Source organism: Equus quagga, chromosome 14, assembly GCF_021613505.1.
Source record: "Equus quagga isolate Etosha38 chromosome 14, UCLA_HA_Equagga_1.0, whole genome shotgun sequence".
In the NCBI taxonomy this organism is placed as follows: Eukaryota; Metazoa; Chordata; class Mammalia; order Perissodactyla; family Equidae; genus Equus; species Equus quagga.
Window position 1 is genome coordinate 1,564,813 of NC_060280.1, and position 20,307 is coordinate 1,585,119.

At 40.7% G+C, this 20,307-nt stretch overlaps 1 protein-coding gene across 3 annotated transcripts in view; it reads left to right on the forward strand.

The window, feature by feature from the left end:
• The window catches only part of DCDC1 (doublecortin domain containing 1), a 427,916-nt gene that overhangs the window by 215,745 nt on the left and 191,864 nt on the right, over nt 1-20,307 (forward strand). For all 3 annotated transcript variants that reach the window (XM_046637833.1, XM_046637832.1, XM_046637834.1), the window contains 5 exons: nt 3,811-3,912; nt 7,189-7,352; nt 10,360-10,485; nt 12,753-12,858; nt 19,541-19,675. In XM_046637833.1, coding sequence (XP_046493789.1) covers nt 3,811-3,912; nt 7,189-7,352; nt 10,360-10,485; nt 12,753-12,858; nt 19,541-19,675 — 633 coding nt within the window. The remainder of the gene's footprint in view (nt 1-3,810; nt 3,913-7,188; nt 7,353-10,359; nt 10,486-12,752; nt 12,859-19,540; nt 19,676-20,307) is intronic.

Genomic DNA, 20,307 nt, shown 5'->3' on the forward strand with positions numbered 1-20,307 from the left:
CCTATAGCTCCTGCCCTGCTCTAGTTTTTCTTCTTTATGTGGCACTTATCACTTTCTGACCCCCTCAGAGGTGCATTTCCGATAAAGCTGATGAAACTTGAGCTTCAGGGCCCCTTCCTTGCTCCGGCCCCTTCCAAAACCCTGGGAGATGCCCTGGCAATGTGTGCACATGGCCACATGTTCCTGTAAAATTTGCAAACCTAACGTATTCTGCCTCTAACTGGTTGAGGCCGTTGTCTGTTTCCACTCCAGCTTCCTCTCTGTCGAGCTTCCCCTTGCACCAGGCGGCATGGAAGTGGCAGCCGTAGGCATTTTTGGGGTCTGGCTAAGGGGAAATCCAACTGGGGCTTCATTTAGTCTAGGTGTAGTGGAATGTGGTTAGCGGTTCGTGTCGCTTCCCTGTGTGGTTCAGTTAGCACCGGCCGTCCTGTGTGCGGAGGGCTCCGTGAAGACAGCTGCTGCCTGCTGGCGGTGTGTGCACAGCCCTCTGAATGTGCCCAGCGTGCCTGCACCGTGGCGTTGTGGGTGACGGAGGAGAAACACTGTCGTTAACAAAGCTGATCTGCAGGGACCCTTCCACACGTTACAGCTCGTAGTGAAAGAAATCTGATCAAGCTTTCCCCAAACTCGAAATCAGTCCTAGAAATTTTTTATGAAATGATCGATGAAGTTGTGAAGCTGAGAGAGATTTTTCTAATCAATGCTAAAAAATTTTTTTGATTAACCTTGCTGTAGGGAAAATGGAATTATCTTTCTATTCTCCTTATAGACAATGTTACAAAATTACCATATGAAGAGGTGATCAAAGACATTTCAGCCAAAAAAATGCATGTTGGATAGTTAATTAATGAATATATTTTGTGACTCTTTCTGGATTTTGTAATGTTTTTGCTTTGTGTGAACTTTTTAATACATGTAAATTGTGATTTGTTTTCTTGTTTTAAATGATTTTTTTTTCTGGTGTGGAACATTGGCCCTGAGATAACATCTGTTGCCAGTCCTTCTCCAGTTTGTATGCAGGATGCCACCACAGCATGGCTTGATAAGCGGTGTGTAGGTTTGCCCCCAGGATCCAAACCCACGAACCCTGGGCCACCAAATAAGAGAGCATGAACTTAACCACTACACCACTGGGCTGGCCCCTTAAATGAATATTTTATATCTAGTTTTACGTTGGTAATTTTGCATTCTTTTTGTTGAAGAAGGCTCACCAAATTGTATAAAGTTCAGGCCTAAGGAGGCCTGATGTACCCCGGCCGTGCTGCATGATTTGCTTGTTATTCTGTTCCTCAGCAGCAGGAGTCTTGTTCCACCGTGCATCTTCAGCACCTGAGCACTGCTCAACACGTGTGGGTGCTCAATAAGTGTCGGCTGGATGAATGAATCATTAACAACATTACAATGAAACGGTGGTGTTAATCTAATTTAATCCTGCTCGAGAAAAGTCAATATTGACATGAAGGACAGTGAAAAGATTATAGTTCATGGAAAACACTCCTCCTTAAAACTCTGTACTTTGTGTAACTAAGGGCGTAGAATTCCTATTCTTAGGTATTTTCTGCAGTAGTCACTAGCTGCCATGTTTTTCAAGAGGATCTGGATCATTTTTCCTTAGGTTCCATTACCTTACTCCTTGGGACCCAAGACTGTCCTCAGCTGGCTTTATGCATCACCTACTCCAGGGTGAGAATTCACACCTGTAGGGAGGGGACGCTGTGCAGAGAGCCACTGGGAAGCCAGTACCGCAGTCGGTTTTCCTTGAGCAGGAAATAAAGGTAGACTCTTTGCTTCACTCTGTCTAGACAATCATAGAAACACTGGAAAACTGTCTTTATTTAGACATTGGGCAATAGAAGTAAAAATGCATCTTATGCACAGGAAGAAAAAACAAGTACAAAACTTGGATTTAGGAAAAAATGGGCCTAATAATATAGAGACTTTAAAAACCAGGGCTGGTCCTTAAGAAAGGCAGGCTCGTAGGATTTCAGCTTGGGGAATTTTTTTTTTTTTGTAGAAATACAGAAAAAACATATTATACGAATGACTAGTGGAGGGCAGCCTTCTTTCACTTGAACACCTAAACTTTTAACTAAATATTAAAATACCTCTTTACTCTTTTTTCAAAATGCCCTTATTTTTGGAGGCCAGAGCCTTTTTTCGAGAACCTTTTCCGGCCGTAGAAGGAGAGACATTAGCTGTGGTGAGGAAGGCAGCGAGCTAGCGAGGTCTCAGTGTCGGCCGAGTCCTGTTCGCTCCCTCGGTTTGGCAGTTAGCTCTCACTCTGCGATTTCCAGAATACGGTTTGCTCCCCTCTGATCCCATGTCTAGCAAGTCTTGACAGAGGAACATCAATAAGTTCCCCAAACTGAGCTTTGTCAGCACCGACCTTGCAGAATGCGCGCCACCTGAGTCGTGGCCGTCACTGCTCAGTGTCTCTGTTGTTTACGAGTTTGGTTCCAGATTAGGACCCACGAGACTGTTAGGGCAGTGGGATTCTCTTCCCACATTATTTCTACAGGCTTGCAGGCTTCAGTTGGGTTTACACAGTTCCTTGCAAAAATAGAGAGAGTTCTTGCTCACAGATGTATCTTCACTCGGAATGGAGGTTTAAAAAAATCTCCATTCGAGAAAGGTACTGCGGGGTGTGGAATGTCAGTGCACGGAGGCCGACAGCTGTCCCACCTGCCCTGGACTCAGTGCGAGGGAGAGCCCCGAGTGGAGAAAGCCCCTCAACTCTTGAAGGGTATTACTCTTTTTAAGAAAATCTCTGTTTTTGGTAAAGTCTGACGAAGTGCTATTGACGCACATTATTTCCCGAACTAATTAAACAACTTTCCAACTGTCTCAGGAGTAAAACCAGTAGTCTTTTTTCTTTTTAAATAAGGTATTCTCCCAAGTTATCTGCTCTGGAAATAGCCCTAGACATAAATGAAATGGCCACTCTGATGTGATAGGTGTGTCAGAAAGGGAAGAAAAGAACTTTCGAGAAAAAAGAAAATAAAAAGCAAGGATTTAAGTTGTTCATCAGGCCTCTTGGCCTGCGTCCGTTCTAGCCTGGTCAACGGCACACCCCACTGGGGTCCTCAGTGTGGTCAGAGGTGGTGCTCCCTCCATGGAGGCCCCCTTCACGACTGGTTTATTGGGAGACTTTTGACCAGAGCATTTGCCAGATTTTTTTTTTCCAGCAAGTGTTGCATGATGCAATGTTACAGATTTTCCCTCTGTTCTCCCAACAACTTGTTGCGTAGATGCACTTCAAATGGACGGCTTTCATCCCACTGTTGTGCAATAAATCTGTCATGTTGAATTTCCTTTTAGTGAGTCAAAAGATGAGCTGAACACTGATGTTTTTAAAATATAAATCAAACATTCCTCACATAATTTGTGGCTTTGTGTTTTTCAAGAAGAATGAAATGAGCTTGTTAATTGGTTGCCAGCTGACCTTTCTCTGACACTTGCCCCATTTAAGCATCCAGTGAAGTCCATGATTCCTCCACTACCATCTGCGGTTTCCTTCTGTTTCAGGGTTGTAGGGAGTGCCGGTCAAGGTTAAAGACACTGGGACCGAGAGGAGAAACAAGGGGCTTCCTTTAGACCCTTCTAGGCCTGTTGATCTTCATTGCCAGTTCCCTGTACGTGTTCGCACAGGTGGTCCTTGCTTTGCAAAGTTCCCATATCCATGACTTTCAGTCAACACCATGCTATGCAAAGCCTGGATTGCTTACATTTATATCTGTAGGTACGAATATATGTACGTATGTGTGTGTGCGCATGTATTTATTTTTAATTTTGAATGCACTTATTTTGCAGATATTTGAAAATGGTAAAGACACTGGAGAGATCTCTGTTTTTATCAGCAAAAAAGATCTGGGGTCTAACAGCCCAGCTCACACCGGCGATGTGATGGAAAGAGTGAGTTTACTGACATTTATTCATGACTATAAAATTTCTTCCAAGTTACTTGTAGTTAATTTAAACAATTACATCTTGAAAGTTGCCGAGCAAAGATCAACCATTTGCTGGTCTGGGGTGACTAATATCTCAGGATTGGCTTCTGAATCCCTTAGGCTCACAGCTCCAGTGCGGAGTTAACTCCTGGCCTCTTACTTACAGCATCTTAACCGTCATTATGCTTGTATTTGGAAATCTGTGTACACTGGACTCTGGGATTGCCCTCTTCTTTACACTTTGAAAAGAAGTGACACGAAATTCAGTGGAGGGTATGTTCTTGGTCTAGGGTGTCTCTACGCTCTGGACCCTGTGCGCCTGACGTGCAGCCGTGGTCTCCTGTGCTCACGTGAGCAAGTCCAGATGGGTCATCTCAGGCATCTTACCTTTGCCTGTTTTCCAAATAATTGAGATGTTTCTCAGGCAGAACCAACATGTTCAGGCTCTTTATTTTGGGTCTTCATCTTGTATAAAAGAACACTGAATACCCTGTTGTTTACAAATTGGGGTTATGCGCCCCAGCGCACACCAGTGTTTTGGGCTCTGTTGCTTGGCCTTTGTTCAGAAACTTGCTCCTTTTTTTCCCCTTCAGCTCAGCACCCTGAGACTTACCTCTCCCTGGTGGTATCTGTCACCTCGCCTCTACAGTCAGTCACAAAAGTTGCATAGAATTCAGAGACTCTCCCCTGACCATTATCTGGGCCCAGAAGAGATGGGAAACACCACTTGATTAATGAAGGAGCAAGAGATCAAGAGCCTTGGCTGGTTTCTTTTTACCATCACATCCCTGCCTGTACGAATCACCATGATACACAAGCCTTCCTAGAATTCTCTACCTGTCTTCCCTCTTTTTCACATTAGAAATTTCACTTTTTGGTTCACATTAAAATTGAATTGGTGGGGCTGGCCCGGTGGTGCAGCGGTTAAGTTCGTGCACTCCGCTTCAGCAGCCCAGGGTTTACCACTTCAGATCCCGGGCGTGGACCTATGTACCACTCGTCAAGCCATGCTGTGGCAGACATCCCGTACATAAAGTAGAGGAAGATGGGCATGGATGTTAGCTCAGGGCCAATCTTCCTCAAAAAAAAAATTGAATTGGCATTTATATTATACAGGAAAGTTTTCGTGTTGGCTTATGGCACACTGAAATTGATCTGTGCTTTGCTTCTGTAGGCAAGTAGATCTGGGGAAAACCTTGAGTTAGGAACATTGTAAATCTCTTTGTTGGGGAGATCCCTTGTGACACCCAAGGATGACTGTTTCCTGGTACACACTTGTTTCAATCACTAGCCTAAGATGTTTCATACTCTTCTCAGGTCCCTGAGCAAATTTCATCTATAAGGGCCTGGTGATGATAGCTTGAATGATAGAAGGGTGACGATGATCACAATTTTTGGTCACCATGGTCCAGCCCTAACCAATGGCCTGGAGATGAAAGGCACTGAGGCCCCTGCCTTCTGTGGGCTGTCAATGCTTGTCTTTGAACACCTAAAATTCAGTCTGTCACCAAGTTGAGAAAATAGAGATTGCAGTGCAACTCCTGTGAGAGTGAATTTGGTTAAGGGGTCAGGTATTCTTGTCCCTTCCCTGCCACAGACTCCTGTACTTTGTGTACACATCTCTCTCCTGCGTCCGGCCTTAAATCTTTTATATCTTTCCCTTTTACAAAAGAGGTGATGCCTGTAAAGCAAAATCTCTATGATTTAAAAAATGATCAGCATTATATGTTTTCTAAAGTAATAGGAAGGCAATAAAAAATAAGCTCAAGGGCTGAGAACACACGGAAATAAAGGTAGGGCTTTGTAAACACAACTCATAGATTTCAAAATGTGATTGTGGCTCCAATGAAAAAAACAAAAGGATATAGATTTCTACTATGCTAACATATCTGCCTATTGTACTCCTAAGGAGAACAGTAACCATTATTTTTAATTCTAGGGACTTGGCTATGCTAGATGAGAAGTATTAACTTTAGTGAAATGAAAAATGTGTCATTTTCAGGCTTTCTGATGCTCAAGGCTAAAAATCTGGTCAATGTCGAGCTGATGAAGTGGAGATATGATTATTTATCTCTAATTAGGACAAAGCCTAATTCTTAGGCATTCTACAAATATAGTTGCTGGTCAAAGAAAATGTTTTACTCGGTCAAGAGTTTGTAGCCAAGAGGCGAGGAAACCTGAGACATGACAGGATTGCAGCCTCTCTGCTTCCCTCTGAGCCGGGCATTTAGCACGCCTCCGTACACCTTCAGTAGGAGTTAACAGAAGGAGCAAGTAAGCGCCCCGAACAGCAGCCAGGCAAGAAAAGGCCACCCCATACCGCATCCCTGCCAAGATTACAGAGTAAGAAGAAATTGAGAGGCACAGGAGCTGACAAGGGAGAGAAGACAGGACTCGCGTGACAGCAGGCTAGGGGGAGCAGAGTGATGGACAGTGTGGGGCGCAGAGCGGGGGAAGCAGAGGCCTGAGCACAGGCCACGGGGACAGATAATCACAGAGAAAGTCTTTTAAATCCCATGTGCAACACAGTGCAGTTGGATTTCCTTTCATCTGAAATCTACCTTAAATCAGAAATGTCTCGGCAATGTAGAGACCCTAGATGTAAGCTGAGGCAGACACTGGCAATGCCGTTGTTTAGACTATGGCATGACAGCATTTCGTACCTCGCACCTCAGTTACGGCCTATTCACAACTTGGAAACATCCATCATTGAGGCTGCTCGCAGGCTTCTGCAGGACTCTTAATTAAAATACATCCGGGAGGAGTTCTCCTTGGTGAACTGACGTGGGAGGAGAACTGTGTTATTTTGCAGTCCTGTTGTACTGTGGGTGATCTGAGGCTTGTTGGGGCGGGGGGCCGGCCGATTGTAGAACCTGAACGCGCTCTGGAAGGACCCTGGCAAGATGTGTAGCTCAGACACGAAAGCATCACCCTTATCGAAGAGGCTTTTACGGCGTGTGGAAGCTAAATGCTTTCTGCAGACGTCTCTGCTCCCGGCCTGAGCCAGAGGGCCGGAGCTCAGCCACAGGCCTGTGGCACCCCCTGCTGGTTACAGTCCAGGCTCATCCTGGTCCTTTCCCCTGAGCTAAACGTCGCCGTCATTTCACACTTCTTTTAACATTCTCTGTGAATTTAATTATCGTTTGTTTGGACTTCATTTGTTGCCTAGTAGAGACAGTCTATTACAGATGTTCACATTTTACCTTATTTCCTCTTCTTCATTTTTTTCCCCCACCACCAGTTACTTCTCAAGATTCATCAAAGGCTTCAAGGTTCTTCTATCAACCCGTCAGGCCTCAATTTTTCTTCCACCCGGCTTTTTGATGAGCATGGTCACGAAATTAGGAACCCACTTTTGCTGAAGAATGGGCAAAAACTTTGGGTCTCTCACGGTGAAGCATACAGGTAGGAGTGAGTGTGTGTTCTCTGTCTGTCCTCGGTCCCCCCAGGGGCAAGAAGATGTCAAAGGAGAGCTGAGAAACCACGTAGCCCACTTTACGAATTTTTTTTCATTTTGAGTTCTAATAAAATTTCAGGGGCGTTTTTTGTGAGGCAGTATTGTTTGTGGGATATGACATCTCTCTCTCTGTCTGTCCTAATGCCTTGTCATAGTTCTTGAAGTCTGCCTGTCAGCACAGCAAGTGGGATTTCTTCATGTCTGAGTAGTCACCTTAATGATAGCAGATGGAAACGCCGCGGGGGGCCAAGCCCATCACACTGTCATTGTCGCACACTGCCCTGACCTGCTTCCACTCCTCTATTTTTTTGTCCCTTTTTAAAGGAGAAATGGATGGTAATTGAAAAGGATCTTAAGCAAGATTTATGAAGCTGTAGACAACATGATTCCCCACTATCTCTCTATGTTTTCACAAATAAAGTCTTAACCTTTTAAGCACCAATGACAGGACAGCTAAAGATAAATTGGTAAAGCTTGTAAGTCCTATCTTATCGAAGTTATATTCCTCAAAAGCGCCCTACATTACCCGACAATAATTACTGGTTATTGCTGAGCATTGTGTAAATTTTTGTAGATTGGTAAATTCCTGCATAAAATTATCTTCATTTCTGAGAAAAGAAAAAGGCTGCAATGTGCAGGCCTGATGGGCTGGGCTGTTGTGTGGAATATCTGGAAATATATGCATATTTTGACAGGGCACATCCAGATGAAGTCTGAAACTGCTTGTCAGGAAACTCAAACACACTTTTCTGACTACTTTTAATTTTAATTTTTTTTTAGCTCTTTGTTTATCTGAAGAGCAGAGTAGGGGAAAAAGGGGAAAATAATTTTGGTTTTTGAGTATAACTGATCGTGTATTAATTATAATGAAAATAGCGTAGACAGAACTAGGAGCTGGTTGTATTTGCTATGTATTCTAATAGTCAAAATGTCGAATCCTGAAACAAATCTACCCAGAAATCCATGAAAGCTTTGGAGGGAGTTGTCAGGATAGGTTGTGGATAGCATATTACAAAGTTGAATTTCATCCCTCCCAGGAGAGTGAAATTAAAATGCTTAATAATTTCTTATGCTGTGTAATTTACAGAATTAAAAGTATCCGTAAGGAATGGTGTTTTCTTCCGTGGGCAGATTCCCAAATGTGATTTAGTTACATCGTGACAATTGTTTTTATAGTGATAAAAACAGTGATGCATTTTAAAATGGCCAGAATTCTTGCATAATTTAGCAAGGTCTTCCAATTACAAGGAGAGGCTTTAATAAAATGTGTGTCTAACGGTTTCTTCTTAAATATCATTGTTAAAGTGAAAGCAATGACTGACTAATTTTGATGTTTTTAATGATGTTTGCTATAATACAGTATTTTAATAAGATCAAACACATGTTCTTAATTAATTGGATCATATTTGTGGAATAACTAGTAAAATGCTAAGTATCTGGAATGTTCTAAAATCAGTTAAGGATTGTAGCTGGAGGAATTCGTGTGTATGTTTGTATATCATTGTTATTTTAACAGGATAATGTATTTTTTTCTGGTTTGAATCCAATATAAAGCATTGGGGAACATTATAGCATTTTGTTACTATTGGAACTTCTAAAGTTTATATCTAAAAAGTTATTTCCATCTAGTTTAAAATAGATTGAGCAAACGTGCAATATGTAGTAAGTAAATGATATTCATTTTCAGAGAGTGATTCTAACGTGTCTAATATATGTTGAGATGGTGCGTCGGCTTACTTATTGGCAAAGGGCGATTTTGCCAGTATCTGCTTCTGTTTTGAGTTCTTTATGATTTTTCTCCCAATTTTTATTTTGAAAAATATCCAATCTACAACCCAACACCATGAAAGAATAGTACAATGCAGATGTATCCATCCTTCACCTAGGTTCACCAACGTAAACAGATTGCTCATTTGTTTTCTCTCTCTTGTCTCTCCCTCCCTCTCTTTTGAACAATTTGAGATTAGTCCCAGGCAGTCGTGAAAGTTTTCCTCGTAACCCTTCATGTCGCAGCCCTGGTGAGCAGGGCATTCTTCTGTACCACCTCGTCATCCTCCCTGACACAGTCAGCAGTAACGTAATATCGTCTAACGAACAATCGATACCCAGACTACCCAAAATGTGCCTTAGAGCTTTTTGTAATCCAGGATCCAAACATACTTCATATATTGCATTTAGTTATTGTCTTTAGTTCTCTTTACTCTAGAATACTCCTCAGTCTTTTGTTTTGTTTTTCATGCTGTTGACTTTTTGGAAGAGTTCAGGTGCTTTGCTTGTAGAATGTCCCACATTCTGGATTTGTCTGTTTGAATATTTTTGACAATACCACACAGATGATGTGGTTGAGTCGTATAATTCTAGAGTTAAATAGCAAATCTGTGTCACCAATTTAGAAAAAAATGGCTCATAGTTGAATAGTGGTTGTTCTTTTTATTTAATATCCGTTTTCTATTTGATTTTAATTCTGAAATAATTAAATTAACCTAAAACAATGTACCTGACAGTATATAATATGAAAAATTAAATCAGCATAGCATTTACTGAACTCACAAAAAAGTAGCTGTTTGTAGACAAATATCAAAGATTCGTTTAATTATCAGCTCCAAAGATTATTATGGATATCTTGCACTGCAGTTATACATGAAAAAATAACATTATATTAACGGCAACTGGTTGTTTTTCTCAACTAAATACTTTGCTTTTGCTATTGAAATTATTTTTAAAAATTACATGTGTTGCAACTATCGTTGGTATATTATAAATCAGCCAAATAAACTACAATGTGCATTTCAGGTCTCAGTATAGGACACCAACAATGGTGCTGTATAATAGGAAATTCACTTATTTCTGGATTTCACTAGACACTGGTATTGTATGTTTTATTATTTATTTGTACTCAAATTTCAATGTTTGTATAATTTTGCAGCTGGCTTTGATTTTTTTTCCATTTTTCAGATCTCCACTAAACCCTGTTTTGGGTTTGACCTTTGACCAGGTGGCTGCATTTGCCAGAGGTGGCATTACAGTCGCATATAAAACCTTCTTGGACCCCAGTGCCGCTCTGCTCCCAGGATGTGACAAGTAAATTAACATGTGCTTGGTTACAGTAATCTGATTCGCCTAATTCAAATTTCCCAGAGTGACAGATTGAAACACTAAAAGTTGTTCTTTGAATCATGTTAAATAAGCAATTATTTGCTTTATTGATTTATTTCGTGTTATAATGAGCTAGTGCCTAAGAGGCTTATCATTCATTTTCCTTGAGTTTTAAAAAACCATAGGTGGCAATGAGCAGACTGTATTTTCTGCTTTGCAGAGATATTAATTTTATTTGAAACATAAAAAGTGTTTTTCATGGATGTTTCTGAAGTAATAGTTTTGGATGGAATTGTTAAAATATTAAATAATATGTTTTCTTATATGAGTGTTCTTACTTAAGACTCATGTGATGATGATAAATTGAAAACAAAGGCAATATGCTGGAGGTGTGGTGGGATAGTGAGGAGAAGAGCAGGAGTCAGAAGATGTGGGCATCCAGCCCATCTCTGCTCACCATTGTCCAGAAGCAGCTGGGTATCAATTTCTTATCTGTAAATGATGAAAACCCAGTGTTTACTGAATATTGACCATAGGCCAGGCACAGTTCTAAATGAATTGGGCAAGAACCTATTTAATCCTCAAAACAATTATTTTAATCCCATCATTACCTATTATCGTATTATTATTCCATCCTTCAGAGACAGAAACTGAGGCACAGGAGGAATTTCCCAGTCACACAGCTGGTGCAGACAGAGCCCAGCTTCTAACCCAGATTGTCTTTCTCGCAAACTGAGGGCTTAACCCCCATCCAGCACTGTCTAATAGAACTTCCTGTTATGATGGAAACACACTTGGTGACTAACGAGCACTTGAAATGTGACTAATGTGACTGAGAAGCCGAATTTTTAATTTTGTTTGAATTAAACTAAGTTCAATTTAAATAAGAATACGTGGCTGGTGGCTACCACATTGGACATTGCAGCATGATGCTGATACTATCTTGAATCAGGCAGTCTATCTATAGGGACCCATCTAGCTTTAATACTTTGTAATTTAACACGTTACAACTTTCCTTAATGTAGGAGTGAAAATGCTGAAGTGGAGGGCAGATCCAGAGAACCAAGAGCAGTCTGTTGAGGTCACTCAGTGTAGACAGTGTCAACCGGTTGCTAAATGTGTCTAGAAAGACAGACTCCCGGGTCTTCCTTGGTAGTTGTTTAAACAACAACTCCGTCCCCCAGTGGCTGCCTGCATGTTCCAGAAAGATCTGAATCTGTTTTGTCTTGTTCCCCTTTTCTTTGTGGATAGAAAATAACTCATCAGCATTCTTTGTTATGGGCATTCCCATTTATGAGAGGATTTATTTCATTGCAATAATCTTTCCTCAACCTGTTAAATTTGCCTAGACCCTTTCTCTTCAGTTTTTAGCTAGGAGTTTAAATTTTAATTCTTGTGTTTCTTCTTAATTTTACTTCCCCAGGTGCAATGAATACGGTTTATTGAATGGATTCAGGTTAGATGTAGGTCCCTAAGTGTAACAATGTGGAACTGGCCCTACTGAGCACAAACTAATTTGAAGATAATTTACTTAATTTTGGGTTTCCATTTGCGCTTTCTTTCTACACTCTAAAGTGGATCCTTTGAAGTCTTAATAATTATATTCTTATTTATATTTCTCAGAGTTTTGGGGAAAAAAAATACTGTTACCTGTCCTGGAACTGGTTTCTGTTGAATAGCCTGCTGTGTTGTATGGCTTAACCTATCAGTGTTGAGCGGGTAATTTTCTTTAGGGTAAAGATTGGCTCATTTTTAAAGTAAGTAATTTGGCTGAACTAAGAATGAATCCCAAACTCTCCGCTTTGTGGTTGGTCCATGTACAAACTAGACCATGCTGCCTCTTTAGACTTTCTTATGAATACCAGGCTAACGTGCTAACACAACCACTGTAAGGATAAGAACATCTTTTATTTCTCAGAGTCCCATGTATTTAGAATATACATTTAACAATGCCGATGGTCTCCTCTATGAATGATTCTGTAAGATTAAAAATCATTTTTTATTTCTTTATTCTGTTGATTAATTAGGCATGGAATCCCCCAATATAGTAAATAATTGCAAGGTAAAAACTTAAAGCCTTCCCTTTCCTAAAGCACTTTACAAATTTCTGTGTGAAAAGATTATAAACTATACTTTGGTTTTTCTCTCACTAGTAGAGTATAAGATGCATAAATTATTATACTTGTAGATTAAAGGGTATTATAATTAAATACATTTTATTCTAACAAAACTTTATATTTTACTTTTCTTAGTTGGGAAGTTTGTGAGGGATTTCCAATTAATTTCAGTGGCACTAGTCAACAGATACCTGATCAATTTGAAACGGTGGACTTGGGGAACCATTTCCTACAGAGCAAGGTCAGAATTATTTGTTATCCTTAATAAGATATTTTATGTATTGGACACTCAGTCAATACATGGTGACTGAGCAGATATTTGTGAAAGTTTTTGAAAACTATAAAATATTTTACAAATGTTGGGCAGGTATTATTTTTACTTACTATTAATTGATTAAATACTTTAAAACTGAACCAATATATAGCATTCCTACTTGATAACATTCTGCCTGAATTACCTCATCTAGGTACTATTGTCTAGCATATTTCCTTTATCCCAATTGTATTAATAAGTTGGAGTTGTTTCAGCAGGTCTTTCAGGGGGCTGTTATCTCTCTGCACTTGAGGATCAGGTCTATTTATTTGTTCTATGGGTCCATGTGTCAAAGCAACAGGAGTTTTTTAGAAAACTTAACTCATGGCAACCCAATACAGAAAGTCTACTTATTAATTTACACTTAGAAATTTATCCTGCCAGTACAGAATTTTTTCCTGGCTGAACTGTGACAGGTGTTTTAGACATGTCTCCAGTGCAGGAATAATTCCTTCATTCTTCACAGCTGCGAAACTGGGTAGGGTTGTTCTTCATCTCACCTGCACAAGCTTTAGTTTTTGAGCTCTTGAAATCCAAACCAAAAAGCACCCTCTGAGATAGAGATACCCAAAGAAGGTAGGACTTCCTGTCCGCTGGTTTGGGCCCTTTCTTTCCAAGAGACAATGCCAAAGATACATTGTCCCGTCCTGGTCTTTTTGAATTTCTCCCTGCCATCCATTCAGTCTGTTATGTCAAAATTTATACTGAAAATATTACTTGTTTTAAGGCATATATGAATCTAAATAGTAAAATTATAAAAATAGAATAAAATAATTATTTCTAATCTAGTCTATTTTTGAACAAATTTAGAAAATAAAGTTGAATGATGTGAGTTATGTAATATAAGTTGAATGGTGTGCTAAGAATTAATGCCTTTTATATTTTATGTTCATCTGACATTAAGATTTATTTACCATAGCTCTGATCATTTTGGCGTTCCTTTTTAGGTTTTTGTTGTAGCCTGGCCATTGTCTACCGAGGTTTCCTATCTTCCTCTGGCCTTCTGCGATTCCCCTCCAATCTTCCCCCACTCTCACCTTGCTTTTCCAGTCTTCCCCTCTTCTCCGTCTTCTCGCTACCCTACACTGCAGTCAGAGCGGTAAATTGTGAACCATAACATGCCCTCACTTTGCTGTACTGCTACCGGGGCATGTTGTTCTTTGCACAGGATATACCACCCACCATCGCCATTCCTTGCCTTTTAAGGCTTCACTCACCTTCCTCTTCCCCCTTGAAGCCTTCCCAGATCCTCCAGAGAGAATTAACCTCAAAATGTTTCGTGTTCTTAGAACTCTTTTCATCCTGTAAAAGTGGTTCTCAGAGTTTGTGTTTTGGCATAGGCGTTTGTTTCTGTGTCTTTCTCCTCCACTAAATTGAGAATTCTCTGGCCACTCGTGTTGTGTCTCACTTGTCTTTTATTCCTGAGTGCTGCACCAAGGCTTGAAGGTAGGGCAGGTGCACAATACGTTTTTGAGGAATAGTTTTTCAAATTCCGCTGTAACCTGTCTTTCAAGGCTACTGTTCTGGCATATCTTCTTTGTGTGTTAGCCAAGCCAGGCTGTTCATTTGTTGTTTTCTGAAAGCACTCCATGATATCTGTTATTACGCCTGTGTGGATCCCTCTGCCTGGAATTCAGCCTCTCTTTCTTTGTCACCACCCCCAGCCTTCTCAGTCCCCTTGTGCCATATCCTAGCACGATGTCTGGCATATAGTTGGCATTCAATAAATGCTTGTTGAGATCCTGCCCATCATTCTCGCCTTCTCTGATTTGTGCCTGCTTCATGGACACTTTCTTTACCCCAACCCCGCTCCCAAACCAGATGTGATGCTTCCAGCCTTGATCCCCCGTTGCATCCATCTGTGCCCTTCATAACAACACTGAACTCGATGCTGTTTCTCTTACAACATTTTTTGCATGATTTGAAGTCAGTTAGTGCTCCATGTTTGGGCATATTTCAGGTCACCCTGGGGTAGAAAGGGGAGAAGGGTGGATTCGACTGAGAAAGTTGGGATCAGATCGTAAAGAGTCTTAACTCAGTGTTAGGGGTTCTGGATGTTGTTCTGTAGAAGACGAGGAGTCATTGGAAACATTCAAGCAGAGGCAAGATCTGATATGATCCTTGTGAGAGGAAGGTAACTCAGGAGGCCCTTGTCTTATCCTCCCTGCTAGACTAGAAACTCCTCGAGGGCAGAGGGCATCCTGATCATCCTTTCTCAGCTGCAATATCTGGATGCCCGGAGTTAGCTCAATGGAATTGCATTCGCTAGTTAACTAGCTCTTTCAACGGGAACCAGCTCACACCTGAAAGAAACATTGAATATCAAAGTTTTCAAAGCAGAAGAACCCAAAAGAGGTTTCTTTCTTTGATTTTAAACAAAGTAGGACTTTAAAAGAAAACTATCTTTTCTAATGTTGAGAAATGAGAGAATAACAACCCAGTTATTTCATCATTATTAATTGGTTCTAATGATTCAGTGGAAGTGGTAAAACACTCATTTTAAATAAAAGTTTGTACTCTATTGTATTTTTAGAAGAAGAAATTGGTTTGGAATAAAATTCCAGTCCAACCAAAATAGTAAAATAAAGCAGATTTGATAAACTGGCTAGGAAAGAGAAGCTTTCAAAGAAAAATGCCCTCCCTTAGCTATGAAACCTTTAAAATCCTTCCAGAAAAATGCCTCCAATTATATACAGAGAAATGATCAGTGTATTGGAAATAGTAATTTAATCACCTGAAAAGGAGCACCTTTAAAGAGAGATTCAGGCGGAGGTGATGGTTATCTACAGGGCATTTTATTGTAGGATCTTGATGCTCATTGCGGTAAAGAAGACAGTAAGAGGATTACAACAGGGGTAGAGAGGAGGGAGGCAAAGGCAATATTCTTGATGCAGACACTTGAAAATGGGCTTGAGAGAGAGGCATCAGTGCCCAACCCCTGCCTGTTCTTTGTAATCTCTTATTGACAAGTGAAACCTTTCCTACAGAGAAACGTTTGGAACATGTAATCCCTATTAGCAATGCGGGAGACAGATGTGACCCCGACAATTACAACCTGTTGCTCTTTTATCCATTTCAAAAAAAGATTTGGAATCTACTACAAATGGACAATTTGGCGAATACATCTTTCAACAGTTTTCTATTGTTACTTCAATTGGCAACATTTTTAGATGGCCCCAGTTTAAGGGCAATACAATTATATGTTTCCATGAAATGAATGAGATTTAAACTTCATGGTAGTTAATATAAAAGAAAAATCATTTCATAAGCAGAATGGTTTGAGGAAAGCCTGGTTATGGGAAAATATGGTGGAAAAACAGACCCCTGTGTTTGGCAGATTATGTATTCTCCCCAAATGAAAAGGAAACTTATTTTGATCCTACCCTTTCAGTATGATCAGACATCAGAGGACATTCGTGACAGCTTTCAGTATGGAAACAGCAAGAAAAATACCAAGTTATGATTTTAGGACTATGGTGTGCTTGTTATAAGCTAACTTGTAAATTCAGCAGTCATGGGCGCCAGCAGAATGTATTATTCTGTTTGTCACAAAGGAGCTGGGAGAAGGCAAATGGTTCTTTACTTTCCTGTTTCTTTGGAGAGCAAGTCACTGAGAAATAATGTTTTCTACAAATAACTTACACTGGGGAAAATACAACATTTTAATGTAAACTTTGAACCGATTGCCTTTAGGCTAGGACACAGGACTTTAATTAAAATCCAAACTCCTTTATTTTTAGGCCAACAGTTGAAAGCTACGTGAGTACTATATAACCAGTCTTAGATATTTCCCCTCATTTGCTTGCATAATTATGTACTCACCAATATTTTCTGCTTTCACACTTTTCCAGTTCTTGGCCTTAGAGCCGAGTGGATTGATCAGTGATGGATCTAGAGAATGGAGACAGTAAGAGTGAACATCAGGCCAAGAGGAAAGAGACTTTAGGACACTTCTTATAGTTGTGATTTTAATTTGTGTATCAAATTATTTCACTTGGCCCTAAATTCACTATCAAAAGTGAAACATCTTATACAATTTCTATGTAGAAAAGCAAACAGTTTGTTTAGAATGAGGGTTGTAGTCTATGAGCGTCTTCTTTCAAGGAAGATTTTATTGTCTTGTGTTTTGTTCCTCGGTAGATCTGCCAGAAAAGACCGGACGTGGTTCTCTTACTACTGTTGAATTTTCCCAGGAATATTGAAGGCTGCTCCACTTTCATTAGGGACTTGGAAAAAGAAAACTAAGCAGGAAGTTTTAACTGGCCCAGCGGGTGCATGCGTCATTTCTGTCACCGGCAGCTTCTATATCAGCACAGTTTATTCAGACAAGCAAAATCAGAGTGGTCGTCTAAAGGGACTATGTATATAGATAGGCAAGAGAATTGAAGAGATTTTCTGTTTTTGATTCTCAATGGGATTTAAAAAGGTTTTCTAATGACATTCATGACGAGACATATTTAGAGACCAGTCTCAACATAAATGCTTTTATACATGCCCGTGCGTGCACACACATGTGCACACACACACCTGGCATATTATGTTGCAGGCTGTCAGAGCACTTTTCTTTTCTGGATTCCAGTTTTCACAGTTTCTATCTTCCCCACCTTTATGAATGTTTGATCTAAAGGTAAGCTATCAGATTAAATTAAAAAGAAAAAATAAGGTGAAGTTACGAAGAGAAATTTTGTGGCCATTGTCAGTTTTAAGTATGTTAGAACCCCAGGCTTGGCAGGATCTTTTTTTAATAACACGAAATGAAGCTGAGCTCGTGGGCCCGGCTCTGTCTGGTCTGAGTAGAGTCACTTGGGACCTGTCCAGCAAAATCTCTCTCGGAGAACAGCATGGTGTTCAAACTGGGTGCCAACCCAGGACAGACACAAAGGACCCCTTCCTTCTTCACCAATGAGCCAACTGTTAAAAGATTAAACCATGTGGTGGAGATAACAAGAATTTAGGCGCTGGCAGCAGGTGCTACACAAAGAAGCAGTTGGCAGTACAGTTCTTCTGTCTGACTAATTCCAGTCAAAACAATCTTTCTCCCAGTTGCAAAGGAGAGTTTTGAGTGTGATGGCAACTGGAAGTTAGAGGGTGAGCAAGAGCGCCACTTTCAAGGCTGCGTCCTGTGGCGGGCGGATTAGTAGAATATAGTTTATCATTGTTCAGAAACTGTGGGGACTCCCCTCCAGAATCTGGTCACCACTGCCTGACTGGGGCAGACGCAATCAAAGAGCGGTAGGTCACATCTGCTTATGTGGCAGGGCTGCTGTATTTTTTAAATTTTGTTTTCACACATAGGAGTCATGTGACATCTCCTCCTCTTGAGAAGTGACTATCTCCCATTATAGAATAATTACCAAATATATTAGTTATACCCTTTTATTATTGCCTGGTCACATTTGTAAAATATTACCTTTTAAATTATCATTAAATTTTTGTTTTTCTAAAAATCATTTGCTACTCAAAAAATATCTAATATTAGCAAAGATTTAGAAATGACTTTTTAATATTAGAGAATAACTTAAATTGATTTGAATCAATGCCATTTATTGGGTTTAAAGGGTAAATAGGTGTATTCCAGTAATCCTATACAAATAAATATTGGTACTTAAAAATTTAGCATGATTGCTCTGGGAAAGTGATCATATAAATTAGGAGACAAAGTTTATTAAATATGAAGTAGTGGAATTCCTGCAAGTGATGTGAATGCCTGTTAATTTGACAATCAAGTCTGAGTGGGAAATGCCAGAATGTGTGCGATGCCTCTGACCTGTGTGATCTGAAGACAACTACGGGTGTTAGCGACCAGTGTCTCCCCACTCGGCCCTTCCCATCCATTCCCACAATGGCCTCTGAAGTCTGAGCTCATATCCTTTCTTCTTAGGAGGTTGCGAGGACTCCCGCCTGTTCTCACTGCCTGATGTCTCCATTCTGCTAATCCCTTATGTCTACCCTTGCCAGATCAACCTTGCTACATAGTAACTGCCTATAATGCAGTCCCTCCTGCTTGAAAGCTTTCACTGGCTCCCTGCTGACGCCTAGCTCCACAGCCTTAGGCTGGACTCCTTCTAGGTTTGGCCAGATTTACCCTTTAGCCTACCAACAAATCCTAAGACACATTGACTATATGCTTCTTTGCCCTTGCTTGGAATACCTTTTTATTCTTCACTATTCCTCTCAAACTGTCTCCATCCTTCAAGGCCTGGTTCAGATCTCACCTCTTCCTGGATGCTCCACTTTTTGTTGCTCCAGCAGAAATGAGCCTACAATTCTTTGCATACCTATAATACTGTTTAGTCATCTGTATGGAGCTTAACATGAAATTGAGTGTGTGTGTCTGTGTGTGTTATTGCCTCTACTGTTGTAAATTTCTTTAGGGCAGGAAAAATGTTTTATAATATCCTGCACCACGCAATTTAGAGCCTTGCATATCAGAGCCAGTGCTCGAAATTATTAATTGAGTTTAATTAAATGGGTTTGAGCAGTACTATTTCAAAAGAGATCTTATCAATCAGAAACCTATGTTCTAGAATAACTTATTTTGAGTAAGTGCATGGAGGAAGATTAGCTTTCAGACTATAGTTACAAACGCATCTTTCTCTTCACGGTGTAGGTGGACCCCAGTATTATCCTTCATGCCTCTGTTTCCGTTGCGAAGCGGAGCTTCTCCGGTACTGCAGCAAGCGGCGGGAGTCAGATGGTGACATCCACCCTGTGGCCCACAGCCAGCGTGTGGCTGATCACAAAGGTACCCAAGAGTGTCTGCTCTCCCTGGGTGACTCCCGAGCTCCAGCTCGCAGTGTCGTCACGCACACAAGCATGCAGATGAAAGCGAGACAACTTTTTGGCTGTTACAAAGGCTACCTCTCTGCTCTTGGCTTTGTCTGGTGGAGAGGACTCCTGTAGACGGCCACGTGAGCATTCACTCACTTTAGATGTGCTGCTTAGTTCAGACCCCAGAGTGTGTTTAAGCCCAGCAGAGAGCCTACGTATAGGCCGCAGACTCAGTGTTTTCAAGAGGTTTGCCTGTCTGTTATTTGGTTCCACCCCTTGTTCTTTATCTTGGGGCTTCCCAGAGCCTGTGGGATTTGCACCATACTGTGATGGCATATGGTCTTGTAAGGACGGTTTTAGAGGCAGTCCTGAGTATGAAATGTGAACAATGCCTAACACGTTTCATACCTGAGGATTGGTGCTGTTTCATTTTTTTACTTTATTATTATACAATCGGATCTGATTTAATTGAGAACATCTGATTGCCCCTCCCTTCCCTCTTACTATTGAAATATGTCTTGTAATTGCCACCAAATATTTGTGTCTGGAAAGAGACGGCGCAGCTGGTGTCTACCCTTCTTGTGTCTTGCCTCCCTTTGCCTCCTC